This window comes from Hippoglossus hippoglossus, chromosome 24, assembly GCF_009819705.1.
Source record: "Hippoglossus hippoglossus isolate fHipHip1 chromosome 24, fHipHip1.pri, whole genome shotgun sequence".
Classification (NCBI taxonomy): domain Eukaryota; kingdom Metazoa; phylum Chordata; class Actinopteri; order Pleuronectiformes; family Pleuronectidae; genus Hippoglossus; species Hippoglossus hippoglossus.
In genome coordinates this window covers 11,935,254-11,955,302 of record NC_047174.1, presented here as the reverse complement: position 1 = coordinate 11,955,302, position 20,049 = coordinate 11,935,254, and the positions used below count along the sequence as shown (strand labels likewise).

Sequence of the window (20,049 nt, the reverse complement as noted above, 5' to 3'; positions counted from 1 at the left end):
TAAAAAACAATAAACACAGAATTAAACTATAGTTGTAGTGTGTGTGTGTGTGTGTGTTACTCTATACATTTGACACCATACATATGCATGCAGAAAAACTGTATATGGAAATCCAAAAGCAAAAATCCCCATCCTCATCATTGGAAAAAAACAAAAGACATTACAACTAGTCAGTTTTCTATACCGACACAGAATCAATATGTACGGCTGAAAGATTGATGTGTCTTCATAACAATTATTACAGATCTATAAACTTCACCCAAGCAAAGTAAACAAGCTCCAGCATCACTGCTACAAAAACACTCATGGGAGAATACACTGGTCATTTGTAAGGCATAAAATATCATCGGATTTTTCACTCGTCATCATCATCTTCATCTTCCCCACACGCAAAAATCTGCACAACATAGACACAGTTAAAACACGAGAAGCATCAGTGTTGTCATCCAAAATACAGCAGTACTCTCAAGAAAGGCATTTGGCTGAGACCCCGACAGAGATCCTTAGAGGAAAAACAAATAATCAAAGCGATACATCACCCGTCGAAAAATCTAATAAAGAAAAGGGAAAAATTTGTAAGACGAATAAAGTTGGATTTTGGTCGAGGCACAAACACCATAAATGTTGCCTCACATTGGCAAGAATCTTCTCGGTGTTACAAAAGATTTGACAGTCTGCTGTTTTCTTCTGTGTCGAGTTGTAAAGTTGGTTGCAGTTCATTAAAACAGCCCAGAGCCTGTTCAGTTTTCCAGCAGCAGCAGCTGAGCCGAGCGCTCGACTCACTGCTCTCCGTTAGTGCGCCGGCTCCTGCACGCTGGTTCCTTTCATTTCATTTGAGGCTTTTTTTGACTTATGATGCTCGTGGATGTTTGTCAGGGAAATAAGCCGGCCATGCAGCGCTCGGGGAAGCTGATGTGTCATCGTGGGAAAAGTTTAGAGCATGATAGAATTGGCCATCTTTGTTTATGAGCACATGGTGATACTGAGTCCACACCATAGTGTTCCCCACTCTCCATATTGTACACAAGCAGTCATAACACCCACACGTTGATGCGTAGACAACGCACACACTTTAACTTTATACTTCACACAACTGAATTCAACAACCTGAACGTTTTGTGAATTTCATATTTCAACTGGAGCTGCTTATGGGAGCTGTTGACTTATTTTTTTTTATAAAAAGACAGCAATGTCAGGAGGAAGGACCACGCCACAACAGTCTGGAATTTAAAGGTTTTCATGGAAATTTATGTATTGGATCTTGAGGAAAAAAGGACCGGACATTGAGGGAAGGGGTTGAGGTGAAGAGGGTCTGGTAGAGGTCACCAGTGCATCCTCCCGTGGGGGGGTAGAGTCCTGTCCCCCAGACGTTAGAACGAGACGTGCAAGAGGTATGCACCAAACTGAATAAGAAGGGATGAGGGAAGGAGGAAGGGATGTGGGACAGAGGGAAGAGAGGATGAAAGGGTGTAGGTAAGACTGAGGGAAGGATGGAAGAGAGGATGAAGGGATGTGGGCAGGGATGATGGAGGGAGGATAGAGAAGATGAAGGGATGAGGGAAGGAAGAAAGGATGAATGGATAAGGATTGGGGACATAACTGTAAGTCTGTCTTTGTAATAATGTGACAGACAGGGTGATGAGACTGCAGCTCCTCAGAGAGGCCGAAGGTGAGAGCTGATATTTTGAAACCTGCTAATTAGATACAAAGCTTTAACAGTGTGTAACATCATTTCAACGCTGATTTACTCATTGGAGAGGTACAACATATATATCGTGTAGTCTCCGAGCAGCAAGTTGGTGTCAATATCACAATAAAAGGCCACTTAAACACACTGGAGGCTAATGTTGAAGTCAGTGTTTGTAACAGTAAATCCACTGATATCTAACACTGATATACACGTCTTTCTCAGGGGCAGTGGAAATTGCCCTGAGCCCATTAACATGTAATGCATCATTGAGCTAAATACACAGTCACAGCAACCTTGTCACGGACAGCATTTGTACTTCTTCTTTTTTTTTCTTTTCCAACTGAATTCTGACACAAAAAACAAGCAGAAGGCCAAAGCACAGAAATACAAATCTGCCAAATCTTGATTATCTCACACCCTCATGCAAATTATATTGTCCTTAATAATGTTGCGTAGGAAATCTGCAGCGAACCTACAGTTTTTTTTACAGATTTATGGTTGGAGTTAGATAAAAAATATCAAAAGACAGAATTTGAATATCACTGCTTTAGTTACTAAATATAATACGGATTAAGATTTTTTTCTCTTTTCCTGAATGCAAGTCCCTTCTTCCCGTCCGATAAATCTAAACGCGGCCTGGTGTTGACCAATCGGCAGCCGCCGATCAAACAATCTCACAAAGACTCGATTCACTTTACGACTGAATCATTTCCATCAGGTCTCTGCCCCATCCGCTCTGTTGTCAGCTACAGGTCATCAAAAGATGACGGGGATGTCACAGTGGTCAAACCGTCCGCGTGATCCATCAGGTGACGACAAGAGGGACGTCTCTCACACGTCCTGGGGAAGGCCCTGGTCTCTGCAGCCTGAGGAAGAGGAGGGCGAGGCCCAGGCAGAGGGAGGGGGAAAAGAAAACGAGGTTTGACTGCTTGTGGAAATAAACATTGTAAACTATTATCTGGCTTTTATAGCTCAAGTTAAGACAGGTTTTAACGAGCTGCAGGCAATTACAAAACTTTTATATTAAACGTTTGTCAGTATTTGGCTTTCTCTGTTTCATTTAAACGAGCAAACTGACAGAAATGAGGTTTGGAACAACCAAGACAGAACTATTGGCTGGCATCCATTACCCCGGCTTCCACATTGTGGCAAGCAACAATAGTCTGCCTTGAATCATGGTTTGTCTATGAGATGTCACATCAATGAAAACTAAAGTATAACAGCCTCATAAAGCAAGCAAGCTCTGCGTCAGTCGTTGTGATCTGGTAAAGATCAACAGACGTTTGGCTGTTAACGATGATCAGGTCCTTGTGGAACTGAATCCCTCCTTTCAATCTTTACCTCCTGAATGAGCAGAATCATTAGAGAACAGGGTTTTGCAAAGTCTTTTATCCAGTTTGTCAGCATCAAATCTACATGCACGACGGTGCACATGCATTCCGGCTCCGTGATACATAAACTTGCAGACAGTTTCCCTACTATGGTGAAGAAGACTGGTAGTGAGCAAATATTGATGACATGACATTTAATTCTTCCCAAAAATGTTTTGCAAACATTTGAATGAGGAAGGAAGCAAGAGGAAGCTTTTTAGACCAAATTATAATGTGAACATAACTTTAATAAAATTAAATGGAGCTCAACAAATCTTCATGGCTATTCTTCATCTGTTTTATTTTGGCAAACTGCTATTTTCAAGGTTAAAATGAATTCTGATTCTTTATTTTTAAGCCAACACTCAAAAAAATATCTCTGCCTGAAACATTGACTTTATGTATTTCAACTTATAAAACATATGTATACTTTATTTAATCAAATCACTCTCAAGTTATTTGATGTATTCACACTAACTCAACATGATAGAAAGCACTTCATCAAATGTGACCCTTTACATTGAACTTATGTAATAAAGTTACATGGACATTTAGAATGCAATTGAAATACATAAAGTCAACGTTTTAGGCATAGTTGTTTTTTAAGTGAGGTTGAGCGGGTTGTCCACTAACCAGAAGGTCGGGTGGTTTGATCCCTCGATCCTCAGTCTGCATTCCAATGTGTCCTTGAGCAATACTGACGGCTGAATGAATGTGTTTTTGAAGGGGTGAATGTGACTTGCACTAAAAAGTGCTTAGAGTGCTTGATATCACTGGAAAAGCTCTTTATAAATACAGTTTATTTACCATGTACCATGTGTCGACAGAGCTCTGTGACAACTCAGCAACCTCCCTCATCCACTGATCAAGATCAACTACTATCTCCAAGGCCAAGAATGAGCTGCGATACTTTACTTTCAAAGTCAGCACGGATGAGAAGTCTTAAAAAAATCTTGTATGTCAACAAATCTCCATGACAACCGCCTCATTCCCTCATGAAAACCACGTTGGAATCTTGTAAACTTCTATTTCCAAGGCCAAGAATAAGCTAATGCTTTGCGAGGAATCAGATACCAAACAAACTGTACATCGCAGATGAAAGATCGTGAGAAAGTTCTCAACAAATGTCACTTCTGCGCCTGGGAAATGATTTGTTTTGGCTGCACTCGATATCTATGTTAACTTTAGTCAAGCGGACTATTCGTTATAGTGACATGCCTCGATGCCATTTCACTGTTTGATTAACTCACTGGGAAACTGTTGATAGTGAGGGAAGGAGGAACAAAGCGAGACACCTACCATCAGAAACTTTGGTTCACGAAGACGGAGAGCAGAGGGAGGAGGGACGACAAAAGAAAGACACAGTTAGACATGATCCTTAAACAGTTTATCTGGTTTGTATGTATAAGAAAAGGCAATCTAGGAACTTTCAGAGCACATAGACTGTATATAAAGACGAGAGGTATACAGAGCGAGTAAGAAAAAAAAAAACTGATGAAACTGAGGCGGAGAGGGAGAATGGGGCCCGGGCAGAGAGTGGGAGGAATAGCGTGAGAGAGAAAGAGAAGGAGCGGGAGCAAGGACGTAGCAAGATAAAATAGGAACAATCATTAGATAGAGAGAGAGAGAGAGGCAGGAGGGAGGCGATCAGTGGGAGGAAGATAATACCACGATCATTAGATAGATGGAGAACGAGGAGAGAAGGAGGGGTGTTTGTGGAGACGGAGGTAGGGGAAGAAAGAATGCACTGATCATATCAACACAGGCTCATTAGAGGAGGAGAGAACGACAGAAAAGGGATAAATATGCCACATTATCACAGTGATTCAGGAGGAACAGAGAGACACTCAGAAAGTCACGGGGAAGAATGATCGAATAATAATTGACGTGAGGGGCAACGATTTCCGCCGAAGAAAATTGTTGTGATATTCAATATAAACATTCGATACCCCAGCCGGCCCTGAGCGCTAACTCGAGTTTAGACTTTAGCAGCAACAGATGAATAAGACATGTGCCCAGAGGCCTGAAGAACAGTGGGGAGCAGTGAACAAAAACACACCGGGGGGGCTGCTCACTCCCACACACACACAATTACTGTACCTCACGCACACACACACGCACACAGACTCCTGCAGGCGTGTGCACATTTGGATGAACACGCAGGCAGCAATTACCTCACATATGCACATTCATACTTACACAAAGAAGACAGCAGTGAAGCAATATACAAAGGCTGCCTTGGTGCAATGAGAGAGTAATGACGAGTGTGTGTGTGTGTGTGTGTGTGTGTGTGTGTGTGTGTGTGTGTGTGTGTGTGTGTGTGTGTGTGGGTGTGTGGGTGGGTGAGTGGGTGGTCCAGGTATTGTGGGGACCTGTCTTCAGTATGAGGACAAAAAACTATTAATTACTTATGTTATAGGGACAAAAAAGTCCCTAAAAGGTGCCATTGCATATCAAACTGAAGGTTTAAGGTCAGGTTTAGCCTATGGGTTAGGGTTAGGCAAGTATAGTTTAAGGTTAAGGTTGGACTAGGCAGGAAACAAATGTAAGTCAATGTAATGTCCCCTGAAGTTAAGGAAATACGACTGTGTGTGAGTGTGTGTGTGTGTGTGTGTGTGTGTGTGTGTGTGTGTGTGTGTGTGTGTGTGTGTGTGTGTGTGTGTGTGTGTGTGTGTGTGTGTGTGTTTTGTTCATGCATCAATGCCTAAGAAGGCGACACTGCTGACAGAGAAGGCCAACCTCTCTGTCTTTTCATCTGTCGTTCTTTCTTTCCTTCTTTCCTTCTTTCTGTCTTTCTTTCTTTGAACATATTTGTGCCTCTCGGAGCTGATAAATATCCAATGTTGTGAGCACAAGCCTTGACGGATGAGGTTGGCATTTTACATGTTATGTTATCATAAACAAATCACACGAAATGACCTAAACCAACAATACGTTTTAAGATTAATAATCCCTTTTAGAAAGGGTAAATGGTTTATGTGGGGTCTATTTTCAGCTGCGGATTATACAGTGTACACATACTGTGTAGATTCGGCAGCTGGACAGTGTATGTGGGACATCTAAATAAACTACAGTGTCCATGCATGTCATAGATAAGGAATGTGCCACCCAGGGTGACAATTTCTGGACAATTTGAAAAGGTGTGCACACCTGAATGTGTGACAGATGTGTCAGATACACTGTCTTGCTTACTCCTATTACACTGTATTAATTCATAGTGTTTCTATCTGTATAACGATTATAGATCAAGAACATTACCAGGTCGTTTTTCTTATCGAAAAATGAAGAATATCATTAGACCTTCAGACAGAACTTTACACGTACAGTGGTGCATGTGAGAAAAGGCACCAATAGATAATAAGTTGGATTCTTATAGCGCCTTTCAAGGGACCTTTACATATTTGAGGGAGAAGGATATGTTTAAGGTGACAGAGACAAAGAAAAGAACAGGTTGTATCAGATCAGGTCATATGCACTTTTAAAAAGACGAGTTTTTTACAATTAAAATTTCATGCTATAAAATGTTTTGATGCAGTTGGAATGGAGACAGCAACAAGAAGAGAAGACTGTCAGCCTGAACAGATCAACACAGATCGACAGCTACTGACTTGCGAGGATGACCATGTCCATTCCCCAGAAGATGCTCATGATCCATCCGACCATGATGACAGCCGTCAGTATCTGGATGAGGGCCGCCGCCACGTTGAGCCAGAACACGCAGCACACGCCTCGCTCTGAGACCAGCTCGCTGCGAGCTCCACAAAGCACCGTGAAGGCTGAGATGAAGGTACCTGTGGGACCAAACCCGCAGAGCAACTCGTTATTAAAAAAAACAACAACAACAACACGGTTCAATTAATCATTTTCTTTTCATATTTTAGGTCCTACTTTTGTATTAGATCAGTGCATGTGTTTGTCTCAGCATGTAGAAAAGCCTGAGGGAGATTTCCACTCTGCCTCCAATGAAACACAGCAGACTCTTTCCAATCAAATAAACCAGGAGAGAAACATATTACTGAAGATTTAGATCTTATGGTAGCATGCTAACTCTGGCTAATCATCACATAACACAATTACTGATGTGTCATTAGGGATTAGTTGGAGATTGCGATTCGTTCGCAGATAAAAGTTCATTATGTCAACATCATGTGTATCTGTACCCAGACTTCATGAGTCACAGTTCAGACGTTTCACTATAAATGAGTTATTATGCTTTAACAAAATTTTGTGGAACCATCTAATACTGAAACACAACCTGTGTTTTATTTCTAACGGGAATGAAACGTCCTGCAGGTGTCTGTTTTTGAAAGGTGCCTCAATGTTTCTTTTGTCATCTCCTACTCTGGATCATCCTTTATGGAAGGAAAGGAGACATTTACAACATAAATATGAAGACGAACAACATGTCAGCTCCGCCAAAGTGAAGCCAAATTGTCTAGAATGCCCCCTGGTGGCTGGGAGCAGTATAGATCAGAAACACTGCCTCCTCCTTGTTAGCAGATGGAACATGGGCCAAGTTGAAAAAAATCCTTGTACATGTTAAATCAAATTTTCTCAAATATGGTTTCTGTCATATTTAGGTTCTTGTAACACTGATGTTTGTTCAAGTGTTAATTTTTTCCAGTAAGTTTTTGTGAAGTAGTGATTTGACGCAATAAAAACTGAGGGAAACTTAATGATTGACAGATGAGACTGACTCACAGCTGGTCAAGTGCGTGTCTGGGCTCCACTCCATAATCAATTCTCAGAAACCAATGGTTAAATGTAGCCTTTTGAATTAATCCTTTCTTTCAGTTTCTTTCAGTTTTGGACAGGAAACCCAATTAAAAAAAAAATAGCCTAGTGAAAGTGCAAATTCTCTTTGCACCACAGTCGTCTTGTCCCTGAGTCCTTATGAATTCTCCTTCACATCAGATCTGAGCCGTGAATAAGAGCAGGGAAAGACAGACACACTGGTGCTTGCTGCGGACAGTCCCTGTCTGCCTGAATGAAATCCAATATCACTCCTCATCCTGTTATCTGGAGACCTGGACCTTCCCAGAGCTCAGTCACTGTACCGTGACTCCAGTGTGTGTGTGTTTGTGTAAAACGCAGAGGCCAAAGTAACTCTCAGTGCTCACAAATCAGGTTATTTAATTACATAACGTTTCCATGACAACATCCCCTTAGGAGTAGGACGCACACGGTATGAAATTATTATTATTTTTTTTACTTTCATTTATCGTTTGGAACAAGAGAAACAAGCCAAAACCCATTTCTCAGGATAATGTACCACTGTTTATTTCTTTATTATTTCATGACTTGTATACTTTTATTTTGAAATCTCTGTAAATAGCAGCCTCCTCCATGTCCTGTTCCCATCCATTCTAAAAACAGAAACACGAGGGGTCAACCAAAATACAACGACGAAAAAAGGATAAAAATAAATCCCACATGGGAATCAGTCGCTGCAGTTTGACGTGGAGATCACATCGGTGACATTTTCACATCGTCTCAGAAACATACATTCCCCATTAAAGAAAAAGGTGTACATCTCTATATGAACTTTACTGTATCTCTGTAATCGAATCCCCAAGGAGGCCCTCAGAGCAGCACTGGGAAATAATTTGCAGTTCGATGATTATCTCGTCCTGGGTCGAGTCTCGCAGTGATTGTAGAAAATCAAACAATAGCTCCTAAAATATTGTGCAAAGATTTCGACAGCATAAAAATAAATATAAAACGCACACTTTCATCCAGAACAGAAGGATCTCTGGGTACGACGAGTTTACTAGAATTCCCTCTTTTTATTTTTAACTGGATTTTCAACTATCTTTTAAATCATGACTATATACCAACCTACAGAGGTTGTGTATGTAGTGAACTACCACTTAAAGTGCTTTACAGGACAAGTCACATTCACCCATTCACACACACATTCACACAGTGCTTTTTCTATCAGGCACCAGTTATTAACTGTCTACACAGCCGTCAGGGATGATTTGGGGTTCAGTATCTTGCTCAAGGACACTTTCGAATGTAGATTGAACCACCGACCCTCTGGTCAGTGGGCAATCCTCTCTACCTCCTGAGCCACAGCTGCCTGTAGTGATTGTGTAAAATTTACGTTTTGTGTAAATGTGTTTGTGCATTACAGTGGCTGCTGTTATAAAAGGTGTTATTCTGCCTTTTGGTTCAGTAGTGTTCCCACTCTTTCACTTATGTCGTATCTATTGAGAAAGTCGAAATGTCTCTTGTTAAACTGTCTGAATGTGACGTGTTTTCTATTCACTGAGCGATAAAGTCAAAACAAATGTTTTCATTTGTGCAAAAATGATAAATTATTCAGTGAATCTGTTGATTTCTCTTTCTCCCTGCAGGGTTTTCGTACCTTCATGAAAGATACTGAAGTGAATACTGTGCGCAACACACACATACACACACACACACACACACACACACACACACACACACACACAGACACAAAGAGCCTGGTGGGTGTTGTGCGCATCACAGCCTTGGCCCTTCTCTTTCTGCTACCTCAATTTCTTGTCACATTGGAGGAATTCAAATATCATTGCAAGCCAAGCAGGTGGAGGACGGGATGAACAAGAGCGCCAGCTGCTCCGTGTTTCTCTGGAGCAAAGAAAAGGCCAAAGACGACTCATGTAGAAGTTATATTCTCGTCACTTTTCCTCTCTCAGTTTGTTTCTCTGTTTTCACTTCTACAGTTTCACATCCCTCTTTCCGATTATATATTTCTTTCACGTTAAAAATGGAGAGAACTGCCACAAAGAATCTCTCTCTATAGAAAGTCATAAACTCAACATGTCCCACAATCTCTGACAATTCTAAACGAACACCAAAATATATAGCCCTCTTTCTCTAGGCCCGTAAAAACCAAACCAACAAAATAAGCAGCTCCCATAACAGTAAAAAAAAAACTAAAAGAAGAGATGAATTAGATTTATTCTTTTCCTTTCAAGCTTTTAGCTGATGCTCATTTCAAAGCCTCTCGCAGAAAGAGCAGCAGTTGGCTAATATGAGCCTTCAAGCCGATATGGTCTGATCAGACTGAGAAATGTTTAGGTCGCAGGCCACACCCACCAGCAGATGCTCTGGCTGCTGGTGGAGCTGCCCACCTCCAGACTCGAGCCATGATTGACAGCAGGCCCGCTGTCCGAGCGGCTACCACTTCCATCTGAGGTTTTGGCAACTGAAACAGGTCCGGGGGACACTTTCGTTTTTTTTTTTATGTGTGATTTCCAACTTCTGTAGTCACTGTCAGGTAAATGGATACTTGATGATCGACATGTGCATCAGAACTGCAGATAATGGTTGTTTAAATCATTTATTAATCCGCTGATTACGTGGTTTATCGTTTGGTAAAAAGGCAAAAGCAAGATCTTCAAATTGTCACCAGTGCAAGATGGCAGCATCCGTGGGGGTTATTTTGGCTTCATTTTTGTGCAGTGTGAGGAGGTAGAGGTACAGAACAAAAAGGCCAAACATCAAGGCAGTAGCTTTGCTGTGTTTGAATGTGCAGAGATGGATTTAAACAAAAAATTGTAAAGAATGATTCTCCACTGTAACAATAAATGTATTAATTCATGAAAGCTTGTAAACCCCTTTGTTACAAACCTACTCTAACATTCCTCCATGTGTGAAACGCTCTTGGATCCTCTGCATGTCGCATGTGGGAGATTGTGTGTGTTTGCGTGCGTGCGTGTGTGTGTGTGCCTGGATATTACCCAGACTAATGACTGTAATTACACACAGAACTCTGCAGAGCACCCACTGGCCGTGTAGGAGGTTAATGATGGAGTGTAAGTGTGAGGAAGACAGATAGAGAAGAAGAAAAGAAACAGTGAAGGGGAGAGGACAAAAAACAAAGGGGAGAACAAAAGACAGAAAACGAACAAGTAAAGAAGAGAGACAGGTGAGTTGTTAAGCAGCAATGGGAAAGTCACTTTGAAAATATGACCAATTAGACATCACTGAATGAAAAATTTATCACATTACTTGATTACTCAGCAGTAAAAGTAATCAGTTACAGTTTTCCTTGCATTACTGTTCACTGCTCATTTAAATCTGCTTTCAAAGAACTGGATGTCACTCCATTACTTCACGCTGAAAAAGTTATCCCCGTGTTTCCCTGAGTCTCTACGGAAACATGGATGCCTTGAAAAATATTTATTGATACAGGTTTTCTTTGGGGCTTTTTTGTAATTTTTATTAGAGGTCTGTGATATTTGAATCCAGGAAATGATCTTGAATCAATTTATCAGAAAAGGCGGCATATATATAAATTTATATTTCTATTATATTTATTATTCTTGTGTTTGGATTTGAGTTCTATTTGTTTGGTTACTCTGAATTCTCTGTTTCCTGTTTTATTTTTGTAAATTGTGCTCCTTGTGTGTCTCAGACTTTATTTCCTGCCTTTGTCCTGTTTTCCCGCCCTTGTGATCGTCTGTTCCTGTTTCTAATGCGTTTCACCTGTGTTCAATCACGTCGCCTCCCTTATAAATCTCTGTGCTTCCCCTTGTCAGTTTGTCTTGTTTCCCCTGTTCCTTATGTGTTGTGTGTCAGTGCTTTTGTGTTTCCTCATGTTCGACCATGTGTACATTATTTTGGACTTGATTTTTTTGGAGCCTGTTTCTGCTTCAAGTCCTTTTGCCTCATTCTTGTTCTGAATCAGAAGACTTTTAGTTTTTCACCTTGACCCGTGTCCTGCATTGGGTCCACCTGCTCACCACAACACGACACACTCAACCTCTTAGATATATAGTTACAAAAACGCTACTTCGTGATATTTGATGAACCTCAGAGTGCTTTTTTTATTACGTTGACGTTTCATACTACAGAAATTTCCAAGCATGTTTGCAAATACTTTACTCACCCATTATTTTTCACCCCCATATTTTTAATCGGTTAGATTAACTCTTGACTTAAATGTACCTCTCCTATTATGATTTTATGAAGTTTTTTTCACCTACTTAAATTTTACGGCCAGGGGAGAGACCTTGGAGGTCGGGAGAATATTTGTGAGAACTAAAGCTGTGTCTGAGGTCTTTTAAAACTCTCTCTTATTTGATCATTTGTTTTACTTATTTATTTCCATCTTTGGTGGGATTCTGAGAAATAAATCCAGGTTTTAATGAAGGACTGGGGGACTGAGTGAAATATTTTTTAACATTCACGGCCTCTGCTTACCTGTGCCCCTTGTAGCACTCATTCAGCTGCATTTTAACCCCAGTCTAACCCTGACATAGCTGTAACCCCAACCCTAAAAATAAGTCTAAACCCTCAAACAGCTCTTGTCAAAATGTCTTCACTTTCTCAAAATGTCCTCACTCTGTAATGTCTTGGTCCCCACAAAGACATAAGCACAAGTGCACACACATGCATCCAGAGGCAAGATGTCAACATGACCCAATAAACCGATGCAGTGTCTCCAATAACACACAGCATCAATCTCACACACGTGACCTCTGCCTCCCACACCATCGCGCTGAGGCTAAATCATACATTTGCTTCCGCTCCCTTGTGTTAACGCTTTTCCCTTTCCCAGTCGTCTTATGGCAAAGATCAGAACACATCAGAGCCATAGTTTCCCTCACAATAAGCACGTGTATTTCTTTACGAGCCGACAGCTCAATCAGTTTACACGGCGCTGAATGAGCCGCCTCTGTGGTGTGTATCACCAACAGATTTTGAACTCACTCCTCATTACGTTGCAGGGACAATCTCAGACTCAGGCCAAATAACGTTGGACGTGATTAATGTAAAGTTAAAAGAAGCTGAGCGGGGAGAGAGAGGTTGTCAGTTTGCATCCTCCAACTCAGTTTAGAGCTCCGGCTGAGGAAACACACTCTTTTCCTCACATTTGAGGCTCACTAAGGAAACAAATCTAACCTTTAACACTGAGCTGAGGTCAGTGGGTCAATACTGATTCGTCTATCTCTATAAATATTCATTAGAGTGGAAGACGTCTATAGCCTGACTGTCCAAATTCTATTTAACTGTTACTTCTTTATTATTATTATTATTTATCCAGGTGGAGTTTACATGTTCTCCTTGTGTCTGTGCTGGTTTTCTTCAGGTACTCTGGCTTCCTCCCACAGTCCAAAGACTGGCAGATTGGGGTTAGGTGTACTTGGAGACTCTAAATTGACAGTAGGTGTAAAAGTGAGAGTGATAGGTTGTTTGTCTTTGTATGTTGGCTCAGTGATAGGCTGCCTGCACCCCGCCTCCAGCCCTAACTTAATCTGGGATTGGCTCCAGCTCCCCTGCAACCCTCAAAAGATAAGTGGCATGGATAATGGATGGATTTGGTCCATGTCCCTAGAGGAGGTGGGGTTTATGACCTATACAGCAGCCAACCAATAGGGGGCGATCCAGATGATTTGGCTTCACTTTCGGGAGCTATCACTCTGCCCAAAGCCTGCCAATTAGCAACTATTCCTTGATGAACTCTTTCCATCAATATTACTTTAACATGAGATTAGCATCCATTTTCTCATCTAGTTCTCAGTTTCAATATTTAAGTACAAATCATTACTCCAGAGTAATTATGCTGTGTGTTGCAGACTGTATTCTAAAGCATTATAATTATATTATACAGACACTCCGTCATCTTATCAGTGTTGATCCTCACAAAAAGTGACTTGAGCTCTGAAAGACCAGTGTTTCCAGTTCAAGTGAGGTTTTCAGTTTCACTGTTTCTCTGCACAAGGCTCTATTCACTTTACAGACATTAATAATACCAAGGACTCAGGTGCTCTCTGTTGTGCTATTAAAGTGCCCGACATTATTTGTCTCTGTGAGTGTGTGTGTGTGTGTGTGTGTGTGTGCGTGTGTGTGCGTGTATCTTATTCATACACCTGTGCGTCTGCATGTCTGCTGGATGTGGAGCTCTGCTCAAATTCAATTACAGCATTTCAAAATGTTATTGGTTAAATAGAATGAGACGCTGTTTTCAGTCTCGATCAATTCATTTCGCAAACGGCACTGACACACACAGATAAACGCGCACACACACAACACACACACACACGCATGCATGCATTGTGTTCATTTCAGTCAGTGTTGTCATGACAACTAGCCGCAGCTATTCAATGAAATGTCATGGCATTCAGGCACACACATTCACATTGTATATGCAGACACGCAGATGAGGTGGTGCCTTGATGCTTTTCATACATTTCATACATGTTGGGGACACATGTCTTTAAGACAACATGGAAAGGAAAGGAAGACTGATGATTTGCTGACTCTGTTTTTATGACATTGATGTTTGTGATCAAGCAGGCAGTGATTCAACCTTTATTGTGAAAAGGCTGCAGCAAAAACGAAGGAATGAATGTGTCAAATGAATGAAAAAGAATGAATGAAGGAAAGAAAATATTCAGAATTTGGAAATTAAGAGTGAGAACAAAGGGAAGGAGACGAGGGAAGAGATGAAGAGGAGGAGATACAAACACACACACACACACAGATAATGACTCCCTGGAGAGTTTTGACCAACAGATCAGAGTCGAGGGGGCGTAGACGACACACCACAGGCTATTTGATGATGGACTGGGAGTTCTTGCTGTGGAGACGTCTCACAATCACAGAAAACATCTGAGTTTATGTTGATTATTCGTCTATCTACCTCTGTATTTCTTTATGTTCTGCAGTTCCCAAAGTGAACCCCACTCCATGTTATCGTCTCATGTCCTGCTGCTTTCCTGCTGAAACACTTAACTAATCTAGATCTAGCCTCACAGGGTTTGTTGTGAACAAAGTGAGGATCAACATATTGATGAGGTGAGTGTGTGTCTTCAACCACCAGATATTATTACGTAATCTCACTATAAAGAGACACACACACACACGCAGAGACAAGCAAACGAGTGCAGGATTAAACCCTGGGGTTTAGAGGGAAAAGGTAGAGGAGCAGGAAGAGATGTATCTAAAAATAGAAAGTGGTTTTCATCTGGGATCGTATCGGCATCAAAATGCGCACAGCGGGAAAATCTGTGAGATTTTCATACGGGTGTGAACTGTGCCGGAAGTGAATGAGTCAAACTTGACACCTCTGTTTTTTTTTAGTCATTAGAATTCATCATGTTGCTGGAAAACCACAATAGGTCAATTTGAATTGGATTTTGTCGACTAGCCTGGAGTTGTACACATGTTCAAATCAAAACGTTGTTGCAATAGCAGACCTGTTTTCAAGTGTTGTCGAGTGTCAACTGGGCCTGGTTGAGTTTCTTGAAGCCGTTTCACCTCTAATCCAAGAGGCTTCTTCAGCTCTAACTGACTGCTGGGAATCCCAGTTGACCTGTTTTTAGCACTTGGAAGTGTTGTCGAGATTTATTTCTAATTTGCAACGAGAATTTAGTTAGTTATAAAGAAATGAAAAATGGAAAATCCAAGGGTTAAAGTGTTTTATAAAATGTTACCACAGACCAAAGATGGATGACATGACAGCTCTTAAAAGTGAAGCCATGCCATCTTGATCGCCGTCTGGTGGCTGGCTGCAGTATTGGTCATAAACCCTGCCTCCTTCATGTTCGTGGATGGGACAAGGACCCAACTAAAATGTTAAAGTACAGAACAGCACATTTTCTCAAAGATTTGAGGTTGTTTGTTTGGCTTTAATCAGTTATTTGATCGTTTTAAATGGAGTAATTGATAGTTATAAATAATAGGGTGAAACCACGTGATTGACAGCAGAGACTAACTCAATTTGTCGAGAGCATGTATCGGCAGGAGCTCGATACCACAGCTCTGTCCCCCAATCGCTACTGCGCACGCAAATATGCGCAAGATGGCGACGCCTATATTTGAGGTATTTTAGCTTAATTTTTGTACAAAAGGATGAAGTGGAGATGAGTTGTCCATCTTTATATACGACCCATGGTTGTAACAAGGTGGCACTTTTTGCAAACAGAAACTGGTCAGTTCTTTCTTTACTGGCTATATGGTTCCAATAAGCCCGGGTATCCACTCTCTAATGTACACATAGGGTATCTTGTATTTTGTGTATGTTGTGGTCATTCTTTCTGTATCGTGGTCACAAATTCCACTGATAAGTTGGGGAGGTGCTCTCTTTGCTCCTCGTTACAGAGTGGATCATCTGTGATCCTCTAGGGGGCAACGGAGAGGAGGACCAGTTTATCATCACTGACTGGGAAAAAGCTCATTTAGTATTTGAGCTGACACTCGTGATACCAGAAAAGATTGACAGAAATGACTGATTGGGGCTATTTTTAACATGTAAAATGCATATTTGACTGTGCACAGTTGCATCCCTGATATCGTTTCATTGTCTTCTGCAGAGCAAAACATCACCACGTCAAGGTTTCCACACATAACAATGATGCAGATGTCGTCTCCCCACGGCGATGATGCGTCCGCCCGCTGTGATAATGCAGACGCCCGTGACGACGTTGCCTGTGATGCATCTTTATACTCGGAGCGATGACATTTCTACCTGCAGTGGTGACACCCAGACTTCACATCCACCAATAAAAACCTGGCAGATGGAGGCTGTCGGTATTTACACCATGACGCTCTTATTTTAACACGAGGTGTGAACGTGGTCCCTCACTATCTGTCTCACCCCTTTTTGTTTGCACGTGCAGACATATAAATACACACACACACACACACACACACACACACACACACACACACACACACACACACACACACACACACACACACACACACACACACACACACAGGCAGAATTGAAACTAATTTTAACTTGTCAGAGCCTGCAAACTTTCCATGCAGCTATCATAACCAATCTTCATTCTTCTCTGTTATTCATCTATTTGTCTATATTTTATTTTTGACTTCATGTTTGTTTATCTTGTTTTCTTTTGCTTGGCATGCCTGCTTGCCTCATGTCTATAAACTCCCCGTGTCTGTGCAGGCCTTCCAGTTTCATGACCGCTCTATTTTCAGCTCCACCATGTTTACTTTCTCTCACGTTTGCCCTCTCTGTTTTTTTTTTACTTAGCCACTTATGTGGTTTGCATTCTTTTACACAGGCGGAAAAATTGAGACAAAAACGAGGGTGATGGTCCCTTGTGTTCCAGCTTCCTTATGCGTAAAGGATCAATTCAGGAGAACCTGAATCCCAACTCACCTAGTCCAGGTATGAAGGTGTTCAGGAACAGACAGATGACCGCCAGAGGGAAAGGCATTGTGGGTATCGCAGCCCGCAGGGGTCCCTTCTTCTCCCTGACTTCCACCACGACTCCTCCCCCAGCTATAGGGGCCCCGGCCATGGCTTTGGCCCCGAGACTGTCCACTGCCTTCACACGGCCCTGCTCTGTTGCTCCTTCTTTATGTGCCATCTCTTTGTGAAGACTTCAAGCTATTTGCTGATAAATGAAGGTCGCAAGTTCTTCGTCTCCCTCTGGATTAAGATGACTGGTGATTCAGTAGAATTTTATATTGATGATATCGGTGATTGAATCCTTTGGGAAATTGCTAAAAATATTCAGCAGTGCATGTCAACGGTGGGCTCATAACCAATATGTCACATATGTCCAAAAGTGGCGTCAAATGGTAAAATAATCTAAAATCTTAAATCCGTAGAATAACTTGAAATCTTTAAATCTATTCTGAAGAGGTACAGTGGAGATTCCTGTTCTATTCTCCCAAAGTCATCTCATCCAAGGAATATTCTGAAGCTTTGCATCAATATTCAAGTAAATCTCAATCTACCTTGACAATCTTCAACAAATTCCCGTGGAGGAGTCACCTCATACTTGTAGCCGTCCCCGGGGAAGTGTGACTTTTTTTTCTTCTCTTTTCTTCAGGACTGTTTAAATCCCTTCAGGAGACCACGCTGACATCAGGCATCAGGGGCATCGGCAGTTTGATTCCACGTCCAACACGTTCTCTAGGAAGGCTGAATCAGTGACAGCTCAACTGAACAATCCTCAAAAGCTGTGCAACACTTTTCAGCAATTTTCTTTCTTTCTTTCTTTCTCTTTTTCTTTCTTTCTTTCTTTCTTGCTGAAAAGACGCTCAACCTACACACCTCTCAATAGGTCGGGGAAGAGAGTGCACACAACCCCCCTTTTTCTAGGTCTCCCTCTCTCTCTCTCCTCCTCTTCTCTCTCTTTCTTTCTCTGTCTCCCTCCCTCCCTGTTCTCCCCATCCTCTTGCTCCATTTAAAGGAACAGTGCACCAATCCAGCGTTACTGTTCAATGAGATCACATGTAAAAAGCTGTTATTCAAAGTAAACGCCCCGAATTACTATTTTCATTCAACTCTCATCCAAATGACGAACGTATAGAGGATGTATGAAATGTTTACTATGACTAAATGCTAATAGATTATACTTATATGACTTCATTATAATTCTAATGGGGTCTAAAAGTGAATGATTTCAGACTTTTAAACCTGTGTGCACATTTACAAGAGATTTGAAGTGAGTGAGAAAGTATCTGATGAAGAGAAAGCGAGAGAGAGAAGAGGAAAACATCATGAAGTAATTTGCAAACGTCTCCAAGCTCTAATAATAGGTTATATTGTAAAGAACATACAGTAAAACCACCTGATGGATGGAGAAAGTACAAAACATAGAGACATGAATTAAGACAGGGAGGAGAGAGTGAAAGAAGAAGTAAAGAAGATAAATGAGAGTGGAGGGACGTGTGGATGATGATGAGTCGTCAAGATGAAGGGGACAGTCAGTATCGATATCTCACTAATTATTCATGCAGCTCCCTGAAGATCAGACACACCCTCCCTCACCCTTCCTCCCCTTTCTCCCTCCTCTACCTCTTCTTCCTCACCTCTACATCCTCATCCTTTATTCTCTCTCTCTCTCTCTCTCTCTCTCTCTCTCTCTCTCTCTCTCTCTCTCTCTCTCGTCTCTCTCTCATCTCTATTCGGTCTCCTAGCAACCCAGGAAGCTGTAGTTAATTATACAGAAGATATTGATCTCGGTCCTTTCGGTCGCCCCTGTCGCCCCTTTCTCATCTCTCAATCTCTCCCTCTCCTAATATCAGTTAAATACCCCATTTTTAATTTCCTTTTTAATTTCTGAAGCACAGCGGATGGCTGCTTTACGAGGTACTTTTACTCTTTGGTTTCTTTTCTTCCTTCCTTTTCTTTTTGTCATGCAGAGCAGCATTAGCATGTGTCTGACAGCGCGGGACTGTGCAGAAATCGGGGCCGCTGAGCCCAATCACCATCGGATTGTTCAGCCAGAGGCATGCGGTGTAATGTGCTGATGCTTATTACCATGACAACGTGACAGGACAAGTTATACGGCAGCCGGTCTTAAAGTGACACTTTTTTGTGGTTCATAGAGTTACACCAGGAAGCTCACGTCTCCTGCCGCCTCTTTCTCTCCGTCCTATATGCTGCTCTTTCTCTCAGGGTTTAATTTATGTGGATTCCATCTGTCAGGAAAAGCTGACATCAAAAACTAGTTATTTATAAACACATGCGTGTGTTCATGTGTGTGTCTGTGTCTGTGTGTGTGTCCTCATGGCATCCCATTGTGTCCCTCTCTCCAGACTGGACCATCGCCGCAGTGACTGCTCTGTTCACACTCTCCTTCTTCTCTCACCTTTCATCTGCAGACTCTCGTCTGACTCTCGCTGGCTTTTATGTTTCTCTCTCTCCCCCCCCCCCCCCCCCCCTCCCCCCCCCCATCTTCATATCTCACTCAGTCTCCCTCAGCGCCACATGAATTCCCCATTGAAGTGTAACACAGCAGATTGTGTTTTCTGTCGGCGTTTTGTGAGCAAACAATCTTTTACTGTCGGGATAAAGGAGCAGTTGCACGGTGTAAAGACACAAATGTTTGTGTGCGTTCCCTGACGCTGGAGCTTTTTCAGGCCAAGGTCGCCATGGTTGCACTGATCATTATGGAATGGCTTTATGTGTCCCTACATCTTCAAACAGACAAAATCTTAAATCATGGCTGTCACACGTCTGTAAATCAATAATAAAAAGTGCAATCAATAAATAATGTGCTGTTT

At 41.8% G+C, this 20,049-nt stretch overlaps 1 protein-coding gene across 1 annotated transcript; it reads right to left on the bottom strand.

The window, feature by feature from the left end:
- Positions 1-2,176: 2,176 nt before the first annotated feature.
- Positions 2,177-18,170, bottom strand: stum (stum, mechanosensory transduction mediator homolog). The gene is made up of 4 exons (XM_034580947.1): positions 17,189-18,170; positions 6,669-6,851; positions 4,360-4,368; positions 2,177-2,556 (listed from the first exon to the last, which is right to left on the bottom strand). The coding sequence occupies exons 1-4, from the start codon at positions 17,397-17,399 to the stop codon at positions 2,522-2,524; spliced, it is 438 nt and encodes a 145-aa protein (XP_034436838.1). The 5' UTR covers positions 17,400-18,170; the 3' UTR covers positions 2,177-2,521.
- Positions 18,171-20,049: the final 1,879 nt, after the last annotated feature.

What these genes read in the sequence shown, in the direction of transcription:
- stum (XM_034580947.1), bottom strand. Translation starts at nt 17,399, where the DNA reads ATGGCACATAAAGAAGGAGCAACAGAGCAGGGCCGTGTGAAGGCAGTG. An exon ending in CACCTTCATACCTGGACTAG is followed by an intron (nt 6,852 to 17,188) that starts GTGAGTTGGGAT and finishes TTGGTCCCACAG; the next exon opens with GTACCTTCATCTCAGCCTTC.